Genomic DNA, 24,712 nt, shown 5'->3' on the forward strand with positions numbered 1-24,712 from the left:
ACACACACACACACACCTTTAAATTTTAATAGTCATATTATTGTTTTACTTTGTTTCAAAATCAAGTATACAAAATTGTATATGTGCTTCTTTAAAGACTAAATAATGTTCAAATGATCTAGGACGTTTCTTTAAATTCTAATAATGTTCATATGTATGTATGTATATACATACATACATATGTATGTATATACGTATGTATGTATATACATACATACATATGTATGTATATATATATATATATATATATATATATATATATATGTATATATGTATATACATATGTATATATATATATATATGTATATATATGTATATACATATATATACATATATATACATATGTATGTATATATGTATATATGTACACACACACACACATATATATATGAATTATACATTAAAATTAATATTGTATATATGTACACACACATATATATATGAATTATACATTAAAATTAATATTGACAATTGTAAATTATCTATACAGTATATAAATGTGAATATATTCAATGACACACACACACATTTTGAATAGACATTAGCAAGAAATTTATATTGTTTGATTCCTTAATAAATTATTTGAATTTCTTTAATTTAAGCACGGTATAAAAATACATGTCTTCATTTTATATGACTCAATAAATATCATCACAAAATTTGTCAAAATTTTTACTCATGTTAATATTATCAAAGCTAATACTTATAAAACCTATCAAAAAAATTCTTTAGAATTATGTACCTAACATATTCAATGTGCAACAGTTAATTGAAATTAAAGAATTCAATGAACATACATTATGATGAAATTTGTATGACTTAACTTATTAACATATCATTTGACTTTCTTTTTGATACATAAAATCCATACAATTCTACCAAAAAAAAAAAAATTTAATTGTAAAAGAGTAGTATGTCACCTAGCATTTTTTAAATAGACAATATCAATAGTGATAGCAATAACAATAATAACAACAATAGAGGAAGATACTACTAGTCATTATAGCTAACTTCATGTATCATAAGCTCATAGATCAAATTTTGAAGATTTTTTTGGGTTGTGTTTGTATGCAACTGAAATGCTTACAACTAGGGGAAAGGACCCAGTAGTTGTGCACCCTAACTTCATGCTTCTCAAAATCCTATTTGGAAATTTCAAATCACTCCGATTTTTTTACAACAGCTTACTTGGCAAGTCCCCTGCTTATAACTAAGGTTTCAGGGCCACATCATCAAATATGATGCCACATCATCAAATATGATGCCACATCAGCATGCTTTTTGCCAAGGTGTCCAAAGCAACCCCCCCAAAAAGTGAGACCAATAGGCGTGCAAAAGAGACCCCAATAGTTGGGCAGCTGACATGGCATCACCTGATTGGTTACTTTTTACAATATTAGTACATTTCTTAACAACTATTGGTACATTCCCTAACAACTGTTGGTACATTTCCTAACAAAAATTGATATTTTTTGTTTCAAACAATAAGTTTTATTTGTTCAATTTTTGGAATAAAAGGTATCAACAACCCTCACAACAATTAGTACATGCTCAACTAGTGGGTCCTTCCCCTATTATTTTGGCTTTTGGGTAGTTGCTATTTGTTATCTACATAAGGAACAAAAAGTGGTCATTTTGAGTTGTAGTCCTATTCATTATCCCTATTGCCCCATTAACTTTTGCTTTGACCACAAAATTTGTACAATTGATCCAATACATACACACAAATACCCCAATAAACATATAATATTGATGTACAATTGATCTAATCACTAACTTAAATTTTCTAGACTAATAAGCAAAATCTAAACAATTAACCGACCTTGCTTGTAATGTTTGAATAATTACAGTGACAAGTGCTGTACCATTAATGGAAGGTATCTAATTTGTAACTGTCCAATTACACCTAACAGTGGCAGGGCAGTCACTGTCATTTATTTATCAATGAGGGTTTTCTTCTTAACTTTCACCGACAGGCAAAGACACAGAACCTTCGACGTCATATGACGTACAGAATAGCCTTTTTTGACAATACACTCGACGACATCATTTCCATGCTTCCTTTTGACGTATTCCGCCCTCTGTCACCTGCCAGAGGGAAAATAAGTAAAAATAACTTCCATGAAACTTCGCCGTCGCCAGACACAGAGAGTTTTACGGCATGTTTCCGTCCGCGTAACGTACGCGGTAAATAATTGTCAATTACCAGGAAATGACTCGTCAGAGAGCGTCCTGTGCTTTACTGTTGAGAGAGCCCCATATTCTCCACAATTTCTTTCGAATGTGTAAAAAAACGATATCCTTCAGAGGCCCACATAAATTCAACGACCCTGTTTGAATGAAATCCGGTAAGATTTTGTTCCTGTTTGAGGTCATCTAAGCCTAATCGCTACTATTCGTTTGGCGTTCTTTTTTCATGTCATTACAGGCTAATCAGTGCAATTTGAGCCTTCGCTGCATTCCCACTTCCAAATTTTTGAAGGATATAAACCGAGGCATTCCGTGTTGAATTCTCCTTTGAAACCCTAGAAACCCTCATTGTCATTCTTAAAGATTTCAACATATATGAGGCGCCGTATTTTTGAATACCCATCTAGACAAAACTTTCAAAGTCTTTATGAATACAAATTAAGGTTATATCTCTCTGTCAAATACTGATTTGAATCCCTCATATCACTCTCTTGCTGAATTAGATCAGTTTGAGGCTGTGTGTATATTTGAATGCCCATTTGGAGAACACCCTCAAGTTGTGAATGGTTCTTTGAAATCCTGTTTTGGAAAAAAAAAAACACCCTAACGTTGTCATTTCAGAATTACACAAACTTAAGGCTCTGGATGAGCACCCATTGATACAATAATCTCATATTCCGAATGGGTGCAAACTAAATTTAGCCTCTGTTCAGTTTTGCATTGATTCTCTATAATTTCTTGTCAGTTTTGCAAAATTAAATGAATTTGAGGTTCTTGTAAATGTCTGTTGAGTCAAGACCCTCAGAATGCATTTAAGTCAAGGCCATGCTGTGTAATTGTGTTCTGAAACTCTTACAAATAAAGCTGAGTATAAAGATCCCGCAACGATGTTCTGGCTTTTAACCCTTAGCTTTGGTCTTGATCAGATGAATTTGAGACTTTTTTTTGAGATCCGTCAATTCCTTGTAGTATGAACACAGCTCTTCGAGATATATAGATGCAAACTTGTGGAAGGAGTAAAAAAATCGAACTATAGTGTTCAGCAGCCCTAGCAAGGATTGCCATCGTATGCCTGATCGCTTGTGCACACCAATGGCTCAAGTCAGCCTAAATGCCTTTTCTCCCAGCTTTAATTCCTCTTCAATTGTGTCCAATAATAGCTCCTATAGGTCTACTTCCAGCCCTATGGGCGAAACAGGGGCTTATTCTGTGGATTCTTTCCCAATTTCCGGAGGAGCCTCTAATGGGCCTGAGATTGCAGCGCTGCAAAAGCTCAGCACAAATATTGAGTCTCTTTTGAGTGGCAGTGATTTTGATTGCAGTGATGCTGAAATTGTGGTGGAGGGTCGTGGTGTACCTGTTCACAGATGTATTTTGGCATCGAGGAGTCCCTTTTTCAAAGAAAAGTTATTTTGTGGTAACAGCCAGGCTGGAAATTCAAAGATACGATATGAATTGAAGGATTGGGTGATGCAGGGAAATGTTGGCCATGAGGCCTTTATGATATTGCTGCGTTATTTGTATAGTGGGAAGGTGAAGGCACCGCCTCTTGAGGTTTGTACGTGTGTAGATGCCAGCTGCGCACATGATGCATGCAGGCCTGCTGTGAATTTTGCAGTGCAGTTGATGTATGGGGCACATGTTTTCATGATACCAGAACTTGTATCACTCTCACAGGTAGTTAATTGTTGCTCTGTTTTTCAGTAAAACTAATTTGATTTGATAGTTCAAAAGAAAGAAAGGAATTATATTAATGTTTAGGTATATGGGACTATGACTACAGCAAATTACAATAGCTAATCAGGAGTGCCAAAAAAAAATTCTGCAATTTTTGATGTTTCAGGTGTTGGGTGGGTAGTTTGCGGGACCAACATTTTTGTCGTTCCCTTCTAGTAGTAATTTATTATTAGTATTTATAATTTAACAGAGGACTTATAGGATGTATGTGTAATTTAACTATCTTAGTGGTGCTTTGCTGGGAATTACTAGCTTTATTTTTGCCAGCACGCTTAGTATGGCATGGAGTATTTTGTAGGTTTGTTTTTTCTATTCCATGTTTTGCCTCAGTTGCCAGGAGTTTGCACTTTCCATTTAACTTGCAGAACTTCTGTATTATTTTTTGCTCAAAGAGACTTTATACCCAGCATGCAGATTTTCCCCTATTTTGAGAATTTCAATTTACTTAAATAATTAAATTTGTACATTTCTGTTTCAATATGTAGGCAGGCTTTCAACTTGAAAGAATCTTTATCAAACTACACTTGTGGACCTTGGTAGTCAACATTGAGATTTGTGACTCATCTTTGGAGAGATCCCACTGGGCATTGGTGTGCATGTTTTTGGAAGCCATCCAGTGACTATGTGGAAAGAGATGAAATTTTTATTTGGGACTATAAAATGCTTCATATTAGATTTTACAGCAATGTCTAATAAGGCGTATAACAAAGATGAAGGAAGTTATATAAACTCTGCAGATAGCTGAACATTAAACAACTGTGAATTGAAGCACTGCTAAAAACAGTGTCTATCAAAACCTCAAGATAGCCTCAAAAGTCTCTGTAAGCTGAATATATAACCTATAAACTGCTTAATTTGCATTAGCCAAGAACCCAAAGAAAAATTAGCAAGTCATATTGCTTTTTGAAGATGATTGAAAAGGAGTCCATGTGATGAGGCATCTAATTATTGTTGAATCCAGATACAAGTCTGTAGATAGAAATAAATCAAAAGAAGGTGGACAGCGGGAATGGCTATAAAGGTAGCTAGAAATGAATCAAAACGTAGTTGACAGCTGTAACTGTTGTAGCGGAAAGATAAATGAATTAAAAGTAGGTGGATGGCTGGCACAGTTGTAAAGGTTAGTTAGACTGCTAGAAATGTCGAATACCATTGTAATAATTTTATCTTATATATACAAGCTCCTCCTATGTGAATATTCGCTCAGAGCTAATTATCTCAGAAACAATCATATCACTATAAGTTGGCTGAGAGAATTATGCAACAAAATTTTGAGAGGCATATCACTATTAAGCTGGCTGAGAGAATTATGCAACAAAATTTTGAGAGGGGCCTATTGCTTTTCAAGACTATGTAGTTTCATATACATGATAAAGAGGATCTGTTCATCAATGTAACAATTTAAACCGCATCCCCACAACTGAAGTAAATAATGGCCAATAAGAGGACTGTATGGATATCCAGCAACCACTTTTGCAGGGCCTTAAAGGGATGCTTCTGACTGTCTTGTATAAAATTTAAGAAGTATAACCAACATTTAAAAGTTAAATGGTAATGACTGTATCTAATATCTACTATCATTATTCATTCGTATTCTCAACCACCATTTATCTTTCTGTATTATTTACAACACCAGTTTTCAGGAAAAGTTCAATTTGTAGCAAAACAAGGATTGACTTGTCTTTAATCATGACTCTTTTACGATCAATTTTTATTGAAACCTAATTTTCATATGCTGATATTATTTTATGATTTTTGATATAGAAGTAAACAATACTTTTGAATGCTTTGGATTTTAATTTTATTCTGTAATTGAATTTGTAGTGATATCTTAAAATTATATAACATCTATGATAAAATAAATTTGATTTAGACTTTACTATTTTTCATGATGATCTTATATTGCATCACATAAGAAAAATAATTATATATATATCAAGTGTCAACTTCATGTTGCATGTTTATAGTTTTAGTGTACCCATCCCTGCTTTTGTGGGTCCCCATCTTGCGTACACCTGGATTCTCACACCTGCATACCCAAATTTTGGTGGTTCACAATGAGTGCTGTGTGCATGCACATGCATTGAGCCTTGTTAATATGCAATATAATTCAAGGCTATGATTTCAATTTTAGAATTCCAATAACAGTACATTTTTCTGCAATCTTGAATTCTTTTAGGTTTTATATCTAAAGTTCTTTTTCACCAAAAATCATTCATAGGATTTCATGTCACTAACTTACAGGTATACTTTCCAATTTTTGATTGTTTTAAGCATTTTTATCCTGTGATCAAGGAATTAGGTTATATTGGTCTCCACAATTGTTACTTGATATGATTCTGCTAGTTATTAGCACAGGGTGAAAAGGCTTTTGATGGGGAATACGGGAATACTATTTAGGAGCCAATATCATGAAAGAAGTATGTAGTATGTACTATGCCCTTTTTTTTTCTTGAAATGTGTGATTCTAATAGCCTGAAGATCTGGACTCTAGAGTGTATACAAGAAAAGTTAGAGCTAATTGTTCACTCATTGAATCCTAGTAACTGAAAGACGAAAGTTCACCACCAAAAGGTTCCAAGAGCTATGTCTCAATATGTTATCTATTTTCTTATTAGAGAGGCATAATATCTGGAAAGAATTTGAACTTAGATTCCAGGATCTTATTTGTGCAGTTAAAAGCATTATGGTACATTAAAAACATCTTTGAGATATTTGCTCAATTTCTGTGTGACATCAGAATGCTTTTCATTACTTTTTCCTTTGCTGATGTCATATGTGATTCGATATCTGGCATTGAGTAATTACTCTGCTGTCTTATTGATTCTCAAAGTTATCTAACTTAAAGTGAATCTTACATGTGAATATGAATGAAAGAAAAAAAACAGGAGATGGTTGACTGGAGTTTTCTTTAGGTTATGTTATTGAAGAGTTGAATATTCCCTGTAGCCTTGTAATAATTGTTTTCTAAATGTATCATTGCCAAATTTGAAATATTCATTATCTTAGGATTAAATATGAATCAGTATCCAGGATTCAAAACTAGAGAGCAGAAATGAGGAAATGTGCATTTTGGAAACAGGAATGCATAGGGTGCTAGGTTGATGGTTGCAGTAAATACCAGTAAAGGTTCAATTGGAACTGGAAAAAAAACACCCAAAAATCCTTAGCTCAGGAGCCATGGAAACTGCCAGCAATAGCAACTGGGATTCTTGGTAATTTCCAGAGAGGCAGAAACTGCTTAGATCTTTCAACTTTCAACTTCCTTGTACTTGCTGTAGACATCACATGTGTTCTCTAGGATTGAAAACCAATTCGAAGATGTTGGAAGTGGTTTGTGATACATTTTAAATCTGTAGACCAAAATGGATTTACAAGCATAGCTACTATGGATAACTAAGATCTAATATCAACAATAAGTTAATATCTCTGTATCTTTGCCTCATCTAACTGTTCTTGTTCTTTTTTTATCACTAATTTTGAAGCACTTGTTCAACCTTGAGACATATCTCATTCATGGCACAGCATTCGTGTTAACACTTCATTCAACTATAATTTCTTGCTGCCCGGAAGGCCTTTTTCCATGGAGCTAGGGTGAGTTAACTAGGAGTGCATGATATTGGCATGATGAAGTACTTTCAAAATGTGCACATTAACCCCTAGAAAAAAGCTTAAATTGACCAGGGGATTATCATATTGGGTGATTGTACATCGGGAAAAGATAAATTTTACCTGGAGACACTAACAAAAGTGGAAACTTTGTTTTGCAGTAACTACAGAGAATTATTTTTCATGGGTTCCCTACTTTCACATGGTTCACTGAACAAAGGAATTGTAATTTTTTTACAACTCTACTTTATGAGGATATCTGCAATTTTCCATTTTACAATTATTCTTCCAAATACCTCTTTTACTTTTTACAGAAACATTTTTTTTTTTTTTTTCATATTTTTGGCAGCACTTTTATCAATAGTTACAAAACAATTTTTTTTGTAATAGTTTCTGGCAGATAAACTTGTGATTGTATCTGATTTAGTTATTAAGAAGTGCTATTCAATAAATTATAGGACATCTCAGGTAAGCTAATAGTAATTTAATTGAAGGCCAAATTAGATGGAATTTTGAAAAAGTTCATGTTATTTTTCATACTGCATATCTTCTTTTTACATGGATATTGGATTTGTCATTTGGTTGCCAACTCATAAACCTAACGAGCAATCAATTGGTAAGCTTAGTTGATGACAGTTGCTCTGTCATGTATTTAAGTCAGATGAATAAAGATCTTTAGATATCAATCTACTCCGTTCTTTAAGTTGATTTAACTTGAGCTGATATTTTAAAAAATACAACTCGCTTTATAGACCAGATTTAAAATTGGACAACTAAATTCATGTCAGTAATGGCCACGGTACTTAAATGATGGGGGTAGGGGGACCTCTCCATTATAATGGTGGCTTTATTTTGCTTTAAAATGATGGCTAGCGGGACTCTATCTAAACAGTGATAGCTCTGCTCCTTTAAAATGATGGTAGGGGAAAACATGAAATAGTGCTTTTAGAAAAGCTTCACTTCTTCAGCTTTGGTGGATGGGAAATGAAACATACAATTTACTTGTAAAGGGTGCTCCTTTGTTGTTCTTGCACAGTATAATCATCAGTAGCAAAAGAGAAATGATACTTAAAGTAGTCAACCAAGAAGATAGCTTACTTTCATTTGGTAAACAGCTTTAGTGGGTGGGAAGTGAACAGAAAATTCACTTGTAAAGGCTGTTCCTTTGCTGTCGTTTTTGGACAGTATAATAATAAGTAGCAAAAGAGATGATGCTTAAAATAGTCAACCAATAAAATTGTTTACTTTCATTTGGTAAGCAATGTGTTTCCTATAATTCCAAATGTTTGATTTCTCAATTTCATTCACTGTATTTTTTGTGCCTTGAAACATTGGAAGGTGCAGTAAAACTGATATATGGTGTAAAAGGCCACACTGATGATAATTTGTGTTAAAAAATAGTTTCTATTTCTAGTTGGAAATTACTTTGGTTTATTCAACATAGATAGGATCTTTTTTAACAAGTTTGAGTTTCATTTTTATTTTATTTTGTCTTTTGTATTATCTATCATGCTTATTTTGGCCTATTAGTGTGCATCTTTCTAGCTCACATGTTCTGAAATCAATCTTTTTGGTTGCAGCGACGTCTTCTGAACTTTGTGGAGAAGGCTCTAATAGAGGATGTAATACCTATTTTGGTTGCAGCAAATTCATGTGAGGCTGGAAATGATCAGTTATTTAGTCGTTGCATACATCGTATGGCTAGATCTGATCTTGACATTGTAGCACTTGAAAAGGAACTTCCAAAGGAAGTTGTAGATATTGTGCTCAAGTTTCGAGTGGATTCAGTTGGAACATCAACTATTGCACCAGCAGACAAGAATATACGGAGAATTCAGAGAGCACTTGACTCTGATGATATTGAATTGGTGAAATTACTACTGGAAGAGGGAGAGGGCCGGACAACTTTAGATGATGCTTATGCCCTGCACTATGCTGCAGCATATTGTGATCCAAAGGTCACAGCAGAGTTGTTGGAGCTTCAAAGTGCAGATGTTAATCGTGTCAATCAAAGAGGATATTCTGTGCTTCACATAGCAGCAATGCGCAGAAACCCTAGGACAATTGCAGCACTCTTGACAAAAGGAGCTCGCCCTTCAGATTTGACATCTGATGATCGAACAGCACTTCAGATTGCCAGGAGGCTAACGAGGGCAATAGACTATTGTCAGCCTACTATCCAAGGAAAAGAATCCCATGCAGATCGCCTATGCATTGAGATACTGGAACGGGCGGAGATAGAGAATCCATTGGTATCTACAGTACCTGTTTCACTTTCTTTTGCAGGTGAGGACATGCGGATAAGATTGCTCTACCTTGAAAACAGAGGTGAGATACTATTCTTAAGAACCTATTATACTCAAATTGATAAACTTTGGAGATAGGGTTCTTGGCCATACATTGAATTAGAAATTACATTTACCGTTCTAATAATTTTTATTTATAGAAGTGATAGCATGATGTGGAGCAAGTATCCAAAACCTTGTAGTGCACTGGTTTATAAGCAAAGGATGCGCTTTTTATTATCTAATATTGTTCTGTATTATCTCCAGCATTATCTATTTGCTAGTCTGTCCACATTTGCTAGCATAGATGGTGAATTTCTAAAAGGAATTTAATTGTATCAGTGACTGGTTCAAAAGTCACTTTGTTCTGGTTAATATAGTTTGCAAGATTTTCGTAAAATAATCAATCTAACTGTAATGAATGGTATACCTTTCCAGCAAGGATATAGGATATTCATGTATAAACACCCATATTTACATATGAGTATTCTGTAGGATGTGAAGGCTTGAATGGCTAACTGATTTAAGAATTCTTTATCCAAATTTATTATTTCAAACAAGAAGTGCAAACTATGCACATAGCAAGTAGAGAGTTGAACACTCACACATGAAATCACAAGCCTTTAAGTGATATCTTGCTAATGTCAAGATGCAATCACAGCCCAAATAGCTTGCAAACTTGCAAGGTGGGATTTGTGTTTACTTGGAATGCTGCTCACCAAATAACCTATTGGGATCAGGGATTGGTATTGGATGGGTATTGCCATTCTACTATACTACTCAAAAGTGTATGCACAAACTATATCTACTTAAAAAATAATCTGGTCTATTCAGAGACTTCAAAGTGTTTCTTGGAGTATGTTCAGCTGATGTAATTTGAAGAATCATGCTTGGTGATAGGATACCTATATTTGCAACAGGTTGAAGACTAAATCTCTAAACTCGTGCTTGTATGCTTAGCAACAGAGCTGCAAAACTGATGTCCAATGATCAAGCTTTCTGGATTTTGTATTAATGCAAACATTTACCACATTCTCATATTGGTAAAAAAATAGAGAACCTACAGCAAGTTTATGTTATCACAGAAAACAAGTTGTAAATTACTTAGGCCAGTTTATATAAGTTGCCCTTACAGTAACTTTGCAACAATTGCTCAAAACAACGAATGCAATTTTAGAACTTAGGCCAGTTTATATAAGTTGCCTATATTAGAACTTGGTTTTAATAAACCATGCAATTTTAGCCTAATCAAACAATGATTAGTTGGATTGAATATTGTAAGACACATCCTCATTAATATAATATCCTCCATTAATGACTAAAGCAGATACAATTTCATGTTTTATTCTTATGTTGACAAATTTATCTCTGCCAAGGGATTTGGTCTCTATGTCAGGAGTTTGCACCTCTATAGGACAATAAAAAGACAAACATCTTCATTATCAGCCAGCTGTCAAATTTAATGATGATAAAAATTCAATATGCTTGGTTCTAGCATGATAAGTCATGTTCTTCACCATCTTTAGCACATTTTGATTGCCACAAAAAGGAGGTTGGTGCTGTTTGGTTGAGAGTAAAAACATAATTTGTTGCCGAATTTCTAGTGTCAATTTAATCTGATCCAGCTGGAATTACTATATCCTGTTAGCATGAAGTTTTTAGATCTCTGTTAAAGAATGTAAGTCAAGTGTTCCTTTAAAATATTGAATAACTTATTTTGGAGGTTGCTAGTGTTCAAACTATCCATTAATTGACTATACATTAATTAATTAACTTGTGAATTGGCATAAGTTGACAGTTTTATCCCAACTTCTATAGGTGTAGATGTTAGGTTACACACTTAGTTATATGGAACTTTTCTAGTAACTCTTTGGCATACTTAGTTTGTGATACAAAAATAGCATGATTGAGTGGCCAAAATTCTACACCTAATCAATCGTATAGGAGGCTTAGATATGTCATGTAAAAAATAGAACACATATTAGATTTATTTGTTAAATGATTTTGGCCTCACTTCTAATGATGGCAAGATCATCGGCCTAGACCTAAGTTACCGGATTTGGCAGCTTGAGGCCAGAATTGGGGCCGGGTTCCATTATGTGTCTGGATTCAAGACTGGTCCGGCCTGGAATTGATCTAGATTCATCCATCTGTAAAAAGCTTTAAAAAACTGTTCTTTTTCTTGCTGTTCCTCCGTCTGTCCATCTTCTCTGCATCCGTTCGTCTGTGGGTATTCACTTTGATTTTTATCTTCGCTTATGTTTAATAATAAGTTTTAGTATTCGCTTGTGTTTAATAATATTTAGTATTCGCTTATGTTTCTGTATAGTTATAAGCTTAGGTTATTTATTTATTTATTAATTTTAATTTTTTTAAATTCATACATATAATATTGTTATATAATAATATTAATATTTTAATTAATATTATTATATTATATATATAATAATATTAATGTTATTATAATATATATAAAATAGTATATATATAATAATATTAATTGTAATATATGTCTTCGGACATGTAGTGTCGCAGTTAAAACACTTCGTTGGTGAAGCGGCCACCAAGGTTCAAACCCCTGCTGGGCCATTGTGCTCGCAGGCTTTGTGTCTTTGCTGGGCCTTCGCTGGGCCGTTGTGCTCGTGGGTTTGAACAAGTGAAGTGTGGGGATGAGGTCCCCCGGTTGTGACCTCACCGGTTCATAGCTCCGGATCAAAAGCGTTTCACATGGAGCTGGAGGGCGTGTCATGCCAGCGTTGCCGGTCACATTAAAAAGTTTACAAGGCATTATTTTAAAAAAAAAAAATATTAATTGTAATATATATATATATATATATGGACGTACCTGTACTTGTATAGGCCTAGACATTTAGGATCACTGTCATCACTATATATATATATATATATGGACGTACCCGTACTTGTATCCGAATCCGTACCCAAATCAGTAACTTAGGCCTAGACATTTAGGATCACTGTCATCACCACTGATTTGGATGTGGAGATTGAGAATTGAATAACTTCTATATATTGAATCTCCAAGATGCTGATCAATTTTAAAATGCTAGGTTTGAGGAGTCCTAAGATGTATGTAAATTTACCAAAAGAGTAGGATCATTCACTAATTGGATGGATTTTTTTTGTTCCTGTCAAGAACATATCAAACATTCTTGAAAATATAAATCAAAATATTGTTCCATATAACACAAACATTGGCACAACCTTCAACATAGTCTTGTCCAAACCATATCACCCAATGAATAAAATGCATTTCCACTTTCATCTTCAACAAGAAGTTAGATACCAGTCTCTACAGCATATATGTTAAAATTCCAATCATGATGACTGATTACCTAATGCTTAAAGAACATTGAATTAATAATACAAATCATTGAAATTCAAATTAGTGTACACAGATAATTACACCTCATAACTTCTTTTCAATTCCTTTGAAAAATGTACCAGGAAAGCTCCACAACTGATATAGTCACACAACTATATCTTACATTTAGTTTTACAGTCTTTTGGAAAATTTAGTCTCTCATTACTTCATAAGACAGTCTAAATGAATTGCTTACAATCTTCTATCTTGCTTCTATCTTTATCCTAATTCAATTAAAAATTTAATCTCACAAAAATCAGGTGTAATTACAAAAGCATCCTTATCACTTAAAAGGAAGAGATGAAAGATAAGTCTAAATATTTATCTAGATTTTATTTAGACTTATTTAGCCAAATAAAAGATTTTCACCTTAATCACTAAAGTGAAATGCAAAATAGACTAACTTCAACCACTTGAATTTTTCCTCACATATTCACATTGAACCTGTGCAAAAGTTCATATCTGAGCTAAAACTTCAACAATATATAATGTTAAGATGCACCTGAGTCAAAATACTAGGTTGTGAACTCAGTTGATTGGCCTGTGGGATGCAACAAACAGAAGTTCTTTTCTCCTTTTGTTCATGAATCTTAGTAACATTTCCTTACTTGACCTCCACTTGTGTGTTATGTCACTCTTTCTTTTCAGGCAATTTCTCTTAACATCAGTGTTCCACGGAAACACGTTTCCTCCTCCACAGGGCCACGTCTCCGAGATGGGGAGACAGGGACATGGCATCTCCCGCCACCGCCACCAGTGCTCCGCTGGAGTCTTGGCGTCTCCAAGGAGTCTCTCGAGGGGTGGGGAGACTTGCAGGAGTCTCCTGTCTGGACATGGTCTGGACATGTCAAAAAGCAATTGAATTTTTTTATTTTTTTAAATTTTGAGCAATTTTCTGGGGTTGGGGGGTAACCCTAATTTGACGTGGGCCCCACCCCTTCCACCAATGCAATACAAAACCACTGAAACTACTGATTTCATTCACATTTCTAATTCTGATTTTTTTTACCAGCTAGTTAAAGAGGAGAAAAAACTTAGAAAAGACTTATGCAATTAGCATTCAAGAAATCTTCGTATTTAGATTTAGTATTTCAAATTTTGCTATTTTATAATTTTACTAATTTCCTATAGTTTCATTTGAAATGTAATTCTTATTATACAGTTATACATCTTTTCACAACTATTTTTTCAAGTACTATAAGTATATGTATAACTATATCAGCAGCACCACCCTGCCACCCCCCGCCGCCATCCCCAACAGCCGTGGAACACTGCTTAACATAGCTAGGCTCATTACAGCAATAATATTTTCATTTTGATCTCTAATGTTTATAACTGCCTTTTTGAGTCATTATATGAACTTCTAGAGTTGTTTTTACCTTTGCCTTTAATCCTTGCACTAAAGGCACTCTTTATACTGCCTTTGATCCTGTGCTCCTTTCGTAAAAGAAGTGTCGATAACTTCTTTAAGTCAAAATGATATCCAAGGTATCTTTGTAAGATCAAAGCTACCATATTTTCATTGTTCATTGGTTTTTGGATAGCTGATAATTGATTATTGTCTTATTCCTGCAACTTAAGAGAAAATAAGAGATTATTTAGATGTATGGTATTTGTTTCTAAGAATTCCCCTTAGAGTTAGTGCCAACATGGCATTTTGGACCTCACATAAATTTCAGAAGTACTAAATTTTTTTTATTTCTCGTGTCAAACTTAAGAGCCATCAACAGGTCTGTTTTTTTCTTCAGCACAATTTGATAAGGTCATGATATTCACAAATAATGAGTATTTTATGGCTCCACAGAATATATTTTCTCCTAGTTAACTTTGGAGAGTAGTAGAAGCAAAGCTTACTGGCCATAGTTTTAACCATTGATGACAAACACTAATAAAAGGCCTTTTTGACCTCTAGGGATCTATGACAAGTAGGAGGTATTTTTTGAGGTGTATCAGATTATGAGTTTTATTAGGATTCAATTGTATTGTTTTGAATCAAACTCGTTGACCCATATTTCATGGGTAGTGTCTCACACAAACCCATCTCATGAGCATGAATAGTCCACTTGGCACTCATTGCATCCCGGTGATGCTAAGTTGCTAACAGGTTTGAAGCATTGGGGCTTCTTGGGAGGTCACCCATCCCAATACAACTCTAACTCAAATGCGCTCAATTTAGGGACCAAAGCACGCCCTTAAAATCTTGTGACTGTAAAACATAAAGTGGTTCTCTGCACTTTAACTTTGTATCAAAACCACAAATAAAAACATATTAAACTATATACATGATGATTTTGATAAAAATAAAGGACTAATAAATAGTTGAGGCCCAAAAATAAATTAAAACATCGTATAACTTGATCATGATCCATACAATGTCGTTTTGCAGCTTTGCAGTTCATTACTTTACTACCTGGATATTCACTAGGGGCTCTGAACATCCCATTAATTGAATAAAAACAAAACATCCAAAAACTTTTTCATTTCTTTAATTGCACTTCTTCCTGATTGCAGTCAATCCTTTGTTGCTACCACAGCTGCCTTTTCCTCTTCTTTCCACCTTCAGCACTGTAAAGTTAGGTGTGTCAAAAGATTCAAGAAACCATCCCAATGCTGTTCACAAAGACCTCCTTCTGCTTCCTATATAGAGAATGTTGATTGTTTAATGGCCAGCCCTTTGGATTTCAATGTTGAAAGATCCCTGATGGATCTCTTTTACTAATCTGCTGTAATTTTTATTATTTTAAATTGATTTTTCCTGCTTATTAATATTTTCTTTCAGAAATAGACAGAAGTTGCAGAAGGGTTGGATTCTTTTTGTATTTTGATGATTTTTCAACAAGTAAATAATGAAGTACAAGTACATGAACAAAGTACTGAAAATGAAGTTCATATACAGCCAAGACAAATTCGATTCAAGGCAGATTTCTGAATATAAAATCAAATATTTGACCAGATGAAGATTTCCAATAATTTCAGGAAGATTACAATCAGGAATAATCCCAACCTGGATGCTGAAAGAGTAACATAACCAGGAATGAAGCTGCGGCAAGATTCCAGCCCTCCAAGTGCTGCACGTGGGAAGGAAAGTGGCTGCCAGGTACAACCGTACTACTGCCAAGTACACCCAACTGGTTAGAAACCCCAAACTGAACTCTGTCAGAATCGCTGAACCTCTAGAAAGAATGCCGTACAATCTCCAAGATGCTAATAGCTGCAAATAAATCCAAACCACTGTATTGGGGGCTACGTCCCAAACAGGCAAGGCATTGGGGTTGGCGTCCCAGATGCTGAAAAGCTCTTCCAGGGCCAAATCTCAAATCCAAGATGTAAAATATGTAAAAAAAATAGCAAGAATTAGGTCTCAACTTCCTTATAACACCTTCCCACTTAGCTCGAACCCTAAAAGTGACTCAATGGGGCGTTTAGGGTTAAAATGTTATATTTCTCATTTTAAGTTGCCAAGTGCATAGAAAACGACCTTTTTTCAAATATAAAGAAATCCGTTCACCGAAAGGATCTGAGTCAAAAGAGAAATATTTAGAAAAGTCCAAGACCTTTCCAACGAGCTATTACACCAAGGGATATGCATTCAGATGAGGCCAAAAACCCCTTATTACTCCAAAATGGCTATAAACATAGCTTTATTTAATTAATTAAACGCTAACTTAGGAAATATTTAAATATATTAAAAATATATCCCAAATAGCTGTAGAAGGCTCAAATGACTCCAAAATCCTGAAACGGAACCTGTCACCTGTCTGTGACTGATGTCGGAAATCATGGATCAACTGACAATCTCATCCCTAAAATCTAGGGATGCTCCTAGAAACTAGGAAACACACCCAAATCTCCTGAAACTGAAACCAAGGAATGGTCTCATGGAACCCCAACCCTGGACGCTGTCACAACCTCCTAAAAAGTAGGAACTGCCTCCTAAAATGTAGGAACTGCTTCCTAAAATCAAGGAACTGCTCCAAACTGGCTCCAAACTGCCTGTAAAGCCAAAATCCAATCACTATATGCACTGAATGAGTTGCAATCAACCTCTGCTAGCCTACGAGACTCCAATGATAGGCCAACTCCTCCGCCTCTGATGTCCACTCTAGAAAGGGGACATGACAAATGTACGGCATATAATCTATGAACACATGGAGCCGTGTGTTTCTGAATAGTTTTCCAGGGTTCCTTTTTGATTGCATTGCTAAGCATTTCTTAACACATTAGGTGCTCGGCCAATTGTATGAAGGTTTGTGCAAAGAATGATCCAGTTGACAACTTGAATGAATGTGACTGTCAAATTTTGGTGCACACTCAATTATGCCACCCAGCAAATTCAAGTATTTACTGTTAGATTCCACAGAAGCTTTCTCTGATACCATATTATTGTGGAAAACAAGTTGTAACCTTACATTAAGCCAGTACATAAGCTATCCGTAGAATAACTGTGAAACAGTTGACTTAGAATATCAGATGACAAAGGGAACTTGGTCTTTACGAGCCACCTTTTTGAGTCTAATCAAGCAATTTTAGTTGTCCACAATATACCTAATAGAAGGTTTTTTTTTTTTGATAGTTTATCCATCCAAGAAAGCTCCATAGAATGATGAAAATCCTATATGGCACCGACATATTTAACTTATTCAGAATGCCATAATATATGGAGATCCTTGACATGATGATACTATATCCTTTTATACAGACAGCTTCATTGTTATTGTTTTGATTTTGAACATCTTTTCTTTTTATCTTTCATACGGGAAGTTATACGATTTACAATGGCCAGAAAACCTTGAAACAAACAGGTTTCACAAAAATATGGAAGATATGAATGATAGATAGAGTTGGGAAAACGTCATATTTAATTTCCTTTTTTAAAGTAATAATATTTCTAGTTTAGGTATATTATATATAAGTAGTTATGTTGCTATTTTTGTTGTTCAATACATTTTTTTGTATTTATCCAATAGTATTATTGAAATATATACGTCATATGGCGTAGGATGTAACAAAACCAATAAAGGCATTGCTTAAATCCAAATTTAGTAGTAATCCATGGGGATGTGTCCCTCCAAATTCTTCTTGTTTCTGGGAGGATGTCGTTGGGATGTGGGGACTTTGGGGAAACATGCCCCTGCTGCAGTGCCACCTCCACCAGTAGACAAGGGACATCCCTGGAATGTCTTCTTATTAGAGGTGATGTTCCTGTGGTGCTCCCTTGATTTGGTAAATTCAGGGGAATGTATGAACATCCTTGGGACCTTCAAGTGACTACTTGGCATCCCTCAAATGAAGTAGAAGTGCCCAACCGTTCCTTGCATCAAACAATTTCCAAAGTGTTTTTTTAAATAAAATCAGGCATTTAAAAAAAAATTGGCCTGCTAACCGCAACCCAAATAGTCTAATGGGCTCCACCTACTCCCTAAACACTCAAGATTCTTTAGCTTCATTGTTAGTTCTTTGAAGATTGAAGATTTGGTCACAATTAGTGAGGACTTAGTGGTGATAAAATCATGAAAATGTAGTTTGCCATAAAGTTCTAAGTGGTCTCGAAGGCTTTAAGGGCTCTGTCCATAAACATTTGCCATCTGCTTGTGGGGTATTCATTCTACTTAATTTGCCAGGGGCACAACCCCAGCCTTATCCCTCTAGAGCATTGATCGTTTGCACTTATCAAGACTTGATCCCTGGTGGGTTCTTTGGGATTTTACCTATTTGTAATTACACCATGATATTTCTCCTTATCGTGTTATGTACACAACCGAAAGTGAATCTAGCTGCTTAGTACATATATGTTTGCCACCTCAACTTAAACTACACTTAAGTCAGTTTTACATTTCATTATCAGGGCTGACAATCTACATTAAATATTTTTGTATCTTGATAGAATGATGGGACATCACCATTTTGAATTACAAGCAGGAATGGTTTCATGGAATTTTTCCTCCTGTTATGACGAAAATTTGCATTCCATCAAGTTATATATTCATTTAGAATGCATAATTATGTTGTAAAAGCCTTTGGGACTTACTTATAATGGTATATTTTTAGAGTTCTAAGTAATTTGATTATAATCATAGGGTATGCATCTCTTATGTGCCTTTATCAGAGGAAAGTATAAAATAAAAACGGACACATTTGACTGAGATATTAACTTATATTTAAAATTATATTGTGTTTGTAAATGCTGGAATAGTAACACAAACAGGGAACATTTGTTTGAGATTCTCCTAAAGGCGAACCATATTTTGTGCAAGTCAAAATTTAAGTTTGAATTCTTTTAATGGATTCACTAAGAAACTGAATCTTAAATAATAATGCTGCCTTTATTTACCTCAACAGTTGCCTTAGCAAAGATTCTCTTTCCCACGGAAGCAAAAGTAGCCATGGAAATTGCACATGTGGACACAACTTCAGAGTTCATAGGCTCTGGAGCTTCCAATGCTGCACCTGGGCACATAAGAACGGTCATGGATCTGAATGAGACCCCTACTGCTGCAATGAAGAAGAAGCTGAGTTCTAGAATGGCAGCCCTGTCAAGAACTGGTAAGCAAAATTGTTTAAATTGAGTATATTCTTTGAGCAACTGAAGTTTCCATCTTCAGTATAAAAAATTAAGGTAATTTAACTGACACCTGGATTTGTTTATGCAGTGGAGTTAGGAAATTATTTCTTCCCTCGATGCTCAGAGCTCTTAAATAGGTTTATGGACGATGATTTGTCAGAGCTCACTTGTTTGGAGAAAGGCACTCCAGATGAACAGAGAGTAAAACGGCAGCGGTTTGATGAGCTCAAAGGTGATCTCTCAGAAGCATTCAGCAAGGATAAAGCAGAACTTGATAAGTCAGTTATGTCATCTTCGTCATCTTCATCATCCCTAAAAGAAGGCGGCATGCGATACAGGACTGTGAGAAATCGATAATCTGGCATGCTTTCCAAAACGGTCTGTTTTACTTGAGATGTTGCAAATCTCTGACAGGTCTTCTTAAAGGATCTTTAAAATGAAGAGACCATTTATGAAGCCAGCATGATCTGCTCCAGAAATGGTAGAAATGGAACTGTAAAAATGTTCAGCCTCAGGATCAACAGCAATGATTGGTTTAACCTTATAAACTCCTATCGGTTAAGCATGTGAAACCCAGAATCACCTATTATTTCTTTTCCTGCAGCCACCTGTTGCATAAATTTTTTCGGGGGCTTTCTTAACATGTGAATGTTATGAAAATTCAATGATAATAAGAATTTACTCCATTTAGTATTTGTTGCAGTTAGGATAATGCCAGTTAAGAAGCTGGTGCCTGCATAATAAGCAGGTTACTGTGCAGTAGATGAGCATGGCAATAGCCAGTGATGTCTTGCAATAGTCTTTGGCAGGCAGAGCTGTATCTTTATTATTTATACTAAAATTCAATTGCATACAGCACACGACATAGAATTGGACAGGAAGAATTTTTGGAGTCTTTGATAGATCTGTTTTATTTTTTCTTCAAGGGTTGGTTTATATTAACAATATGAATATTATGCTTTCAATTTGTTTGATTATTTTTATGCTGTGTACTTTTTGAACCAGAGCCTCTGAGCTGTGAATCAGGATGCAGTTCATGATCATCATGTTGTAAGTTAGACTCATTTGCCAATGTAAACTCCTCCACTTTTGTGGTGGTAATTTATAACCACATATTCTGGGCTGGTCGTCATTTTTTTTATATATAAATCTTCCTTCTGTCACTTTGCAGTCCAAAGATGACCTCTAATTACTTTTGTTTAGGTATATTTCGTGTTGTCTTGTTTTTCCATTTTTGAAGTATATGCTAAAATTCATCCAACTTGGTATATTGAGCCTTCTTATAATTTGCTTTATAGCTTTTACACCCCTCTTGGCTTGTTTCCCTGTTCAATCTATTCAAGCCATACAATTAAATTTATTTGTTTGGTAACCTTGATGTAATGCACTCCCTAAACTTGTACCATAATAAGATTTGGACGGTAGATGTTGTCCTGATACATCAAATGTACATTTGCCAATGGAAGGCATCTTTTACTGAATGGAATAAACTATTGCTTCCCGTTTGTAACGTGTACTATTCATGAATTTATGTGGTTACCCATCTTGGAATCTATCATTAGATTTGGATAATGCTGTTGTAAGTTTTACTTACAAATTATTTGTTGCTTGTCTATTATATCATTAAGATGCGACCTTAATGGACTTTGCCTCAGGCAGTTGAATGTGAACGAACAAATCTTGTTCGGATACTTGTCATGATCAGTTTCAACTTTGAAGTTTTGGAGTGAACCTTGGCTTCGAACTACGTAAACTATGTTTACAGCATGAATGCAAGCTTTGATCTTTTTATTTATTCAAAAAAATTCGTTTCAAATATTACCGACAAACAGCTATTTAGTTTGTGTGGCAGCTATTCCTTCGTTGCTATTCCTATATTTGCATGTATCTACACTAATAGCAGCAAATTTTTGAAAATTTTTGAAAATTTTAGTGAGTGGTGCAGTATTGAGGGTAGTGTTTGAGTATTGAGGGGAGTGTTTGAGTGTTCATTCTGTGGCAGACAAAGCACAATCTAAAATATGTAAAAGCATTATTGTGATTTGTGAAGATTCAATACGATTTAACAAGAAAATAGTCCGCATGATTCACTTGAGTGCTACAGTAATGAAATGGTCAGAGAGTATTTGGATATGCATTTTATCACACTCCTAGAACATAATTTTAAACATAAAAATGCACTACAGTGACAGATAGTAGCAAGAAATTGTGAAGATTCAATAGATTTAACAACAAAAGATCCTAAGTTTGTTTGTTATCTTTAGTAATACAGTAACTCTAAATTGTTAGTAATCAAGGTCCAGATGAAGATGGGCAACAAGCTGCGTTATATGCTAAGTTTGTTGCTGCAATTGACATGTTTGTTAAAGCTCAGTCGACGAGAGATGCACTGGAGTTGTGGGGAGCCCTTTCAATAATTCGTTCTATGTGCCTTACCTTTATCTTACAGAGTTTATAATGAGCGTGACGAAAACTTAATTATCCTTGACACGTTCGTCCTAAAACGATTCAGAGTTTTTCTCAACATCTTTCTGCATGTATTGGTCAGATTAAACTATGAGAAAGTATTAACTATGAAGATAGCGAATGTAATTGACCATTTACGTTTACATGTCAACATTTTAATGAAAGTATTATCTATGAAAATGGTAGATGTATGTGATCATGTATAATGTATTGGTAACTGATTGTTACACGAGTGTATTGTAGGCTGCCTCAAAACAATTTTAACTAGTCATAAATGGAATTTGCCTTAAACATATGCAGACCCTACAAATTTTCATGATTGAAATTTTCCATAAAGGAATCTTGTGAGTGTATTGTAGGCTGCCTTAAACAAGTTTTACTAGTCATGAATATTAATTTGCTTGATCATATATGGTTGACATGACATACATGACATACCCTCAAAGCTATTAGCATTTGATACTCGGAATTTTAATTTTTTTTAATGATTTAGTTGCAGATGATTATAGGTTGCATGTTCTTAGAGCATTAAGTTCAATGTTACAATACCATTTTTTAATGGTCATGCTAATTCCCATTTTGTTTTGGACTTGTTTTTATTGAATGTCTTAATACAAATATATAATGACAAATGACATACTCTTGTGCCAAGTTTGGTTCACAACTTGGTACTTTTTCTTGCTTGTTTCATCTCTTTACATCAATTTCCATTTATTTGACTTTATACTCTCTCTTTATGCACATTTCTACATATTCATCATTTATTCATCATTTTATGACATGTGATGTGTGGTTACATGCTTGGACACATGTAGCATGAATTGGAGAGGCTTGATGTTTCAAAGGTGTTCATGGAGACTCTAAAGATGTATTGTAATGTTTATTGTTGAATAATACATGAGTCACGAATGCTTTTGGAGGTTGAATTTTTCTCTCTTGAGAGTTTTCTAAGGGTATATCTCATGCCATCTTTGATGGATATGTTGTCTTTTCTCTTGTCTTTCGATTTTGAATACTTGTTTGCATAGAATTTTCTTTTGGGTTAATGAAAATTGTTATCATGTGGCTACAAATTTCCTTTGATTTGGTATCAAAGTCATGGTTGTGGTTGTATAACTCTTCATAGAGTAAATCCTTATTCAGTTTGAATCTATAGGTTTGCATGAAAGAGTTAAGACATGACAAAATATGAGGGATGTCTTAAGTTTTTGTGTTTTCTATTATGATGGGTTGTTAGCAAATTTGGGGTTTCAAAAATGCTGGGTTAAATGGGTTTCTTGAATGTGCATTCAAATTAGGGTTTTGTGGGGGAAGTTTTGTAGATGACCCCTAGGACAAAATGGACCTCACCATTGGATCCAGGATGGTTGAGAAAAAATTTCACCTATTTTGTTAAAGTTGAAAAAATACAATTTTTTAACCATAAGATAGTACAGTTGCCAAATTTATAGGTTTGCATAAATTATAAATTAAAAGAAAAAATATAACCTCATCACATTCAAAAAATTCCTACAAAAATCAAAATTATGGAGGGAACGAGTTTTTAAAGTATTTTGGAGAAGAGTTTTTTATTTTTCTTTTCGGCGGGGGGTGGCGGGGGAGGAGGGCTATGTAGTAGCGATACGTTATCTGACCATCAACGATGCTAGAGGGTATTGTCAGTGGCAGGTCATTGGCCAACCATGGTTTGGCGGTACCCCCCACTTAGCTTGCCACATTTACATAAGCACTAGCATTAAATAAATTAAGACCCTAGCTTATAAAGTTATTTTTTTTATATTAAATTTGAAATCATCTGCTAATAATAAACACTAAAATTGCTTTGTTTTATAATGTCAACCCTTTTTTAAATAAAAATAAATAAATTCAAACATATTTTTTGTCGTTGACTCCAACCACCACAACGCTACCCAAGCACCATTGTCATGCCACTGTCCAACCGTTGTCAATGGGGGTCACTTAAAGGCCACTCCTATTTGAATATATAGGCATTTTAGTTTTTTTCAAATGAAAGTAAGTTTCATCTAGATGGTCTATTTTTTGACTTCTTATACTCATTGGAAAGTTGGTTCCTAGCACTTCATAGTGGTATAGATTTGATTCCCTAACTTTTCCATTTTGATTAATTGTTGGGGCCTAGAGGTAAGATGTTCTAGTTTTCACAAATTTGAACACAACTTTTATAAATAGAATTATATTTTCAATTTCAAATAGGTATTGGAGAGTATGTGTAGTGTACTTCATAGTGGTGTTGTTATTTTCTTAGTTTAATGAACAAGGAGAGTTGTGTACTTTTTTGAACACTTGCAGGTGCCTGAGATTTAGAGTGTGATTGTGTGATTCTAAATGCTGCACCTGGTTAAAGGCTTTACAATTTATAGACTTTGTTAGAGTCTTTTACCCTGTTAAAGGTTTCTCTTACAACTCAAAATATTACAATCAAATTCTTACAAAAAATTTACATCTGGAATGTTATAGCAG

The 24,712-nt window shown here is 34.5% G+C and overlaps 1 protein-coding gene across 1 annotated transcript; it reads left to right on the plus strand.

Moving 5' to 3' along the window:
• Positions 1-1,961: 1,961 nt before the first annotated feature.
• Positions 1,962-20,748, plus strand: LOC131076791 (BTB/POZ domain and ankyrin repeat-containing protein NPR1). Its single transcript, XM_058014117.2, has 4 exons — positions 1,962-3,867; positions 9,117-9,864; positions 19,543-19,746; positions 19,854-20,748. The coding sequence occupies exons 1-4, from the start codon at positions 3,259-3,261 to the stop codon at positions 20,120-20,122; spliced, it is 1,830 nt and encodes a 609-aa protein (XP_057870100.1). The 5' UTR covers positions 1,962-3,258; the 3' UTR covers positions 20,123-20,748.
• The last annotated feature ends 3,964 nt before the right edge of the window (positions 20,749-24,712 follow it).

The sequence above is a fragment of the Cryptomeria japonica genome, chromosome 11, assembly GCF_030272615.1.
Source record: "Cryptomeria japonica chromosome 11, Sugi_1.0, whole genome shotgun sequence".
Taxonomy (NCBI): Eukaryota; Viridiplantae; Streptophyta; class Pinopsida; order Cupressales; family Cupressaceae; genus Cryptomeria; species Cryptomeria japonica.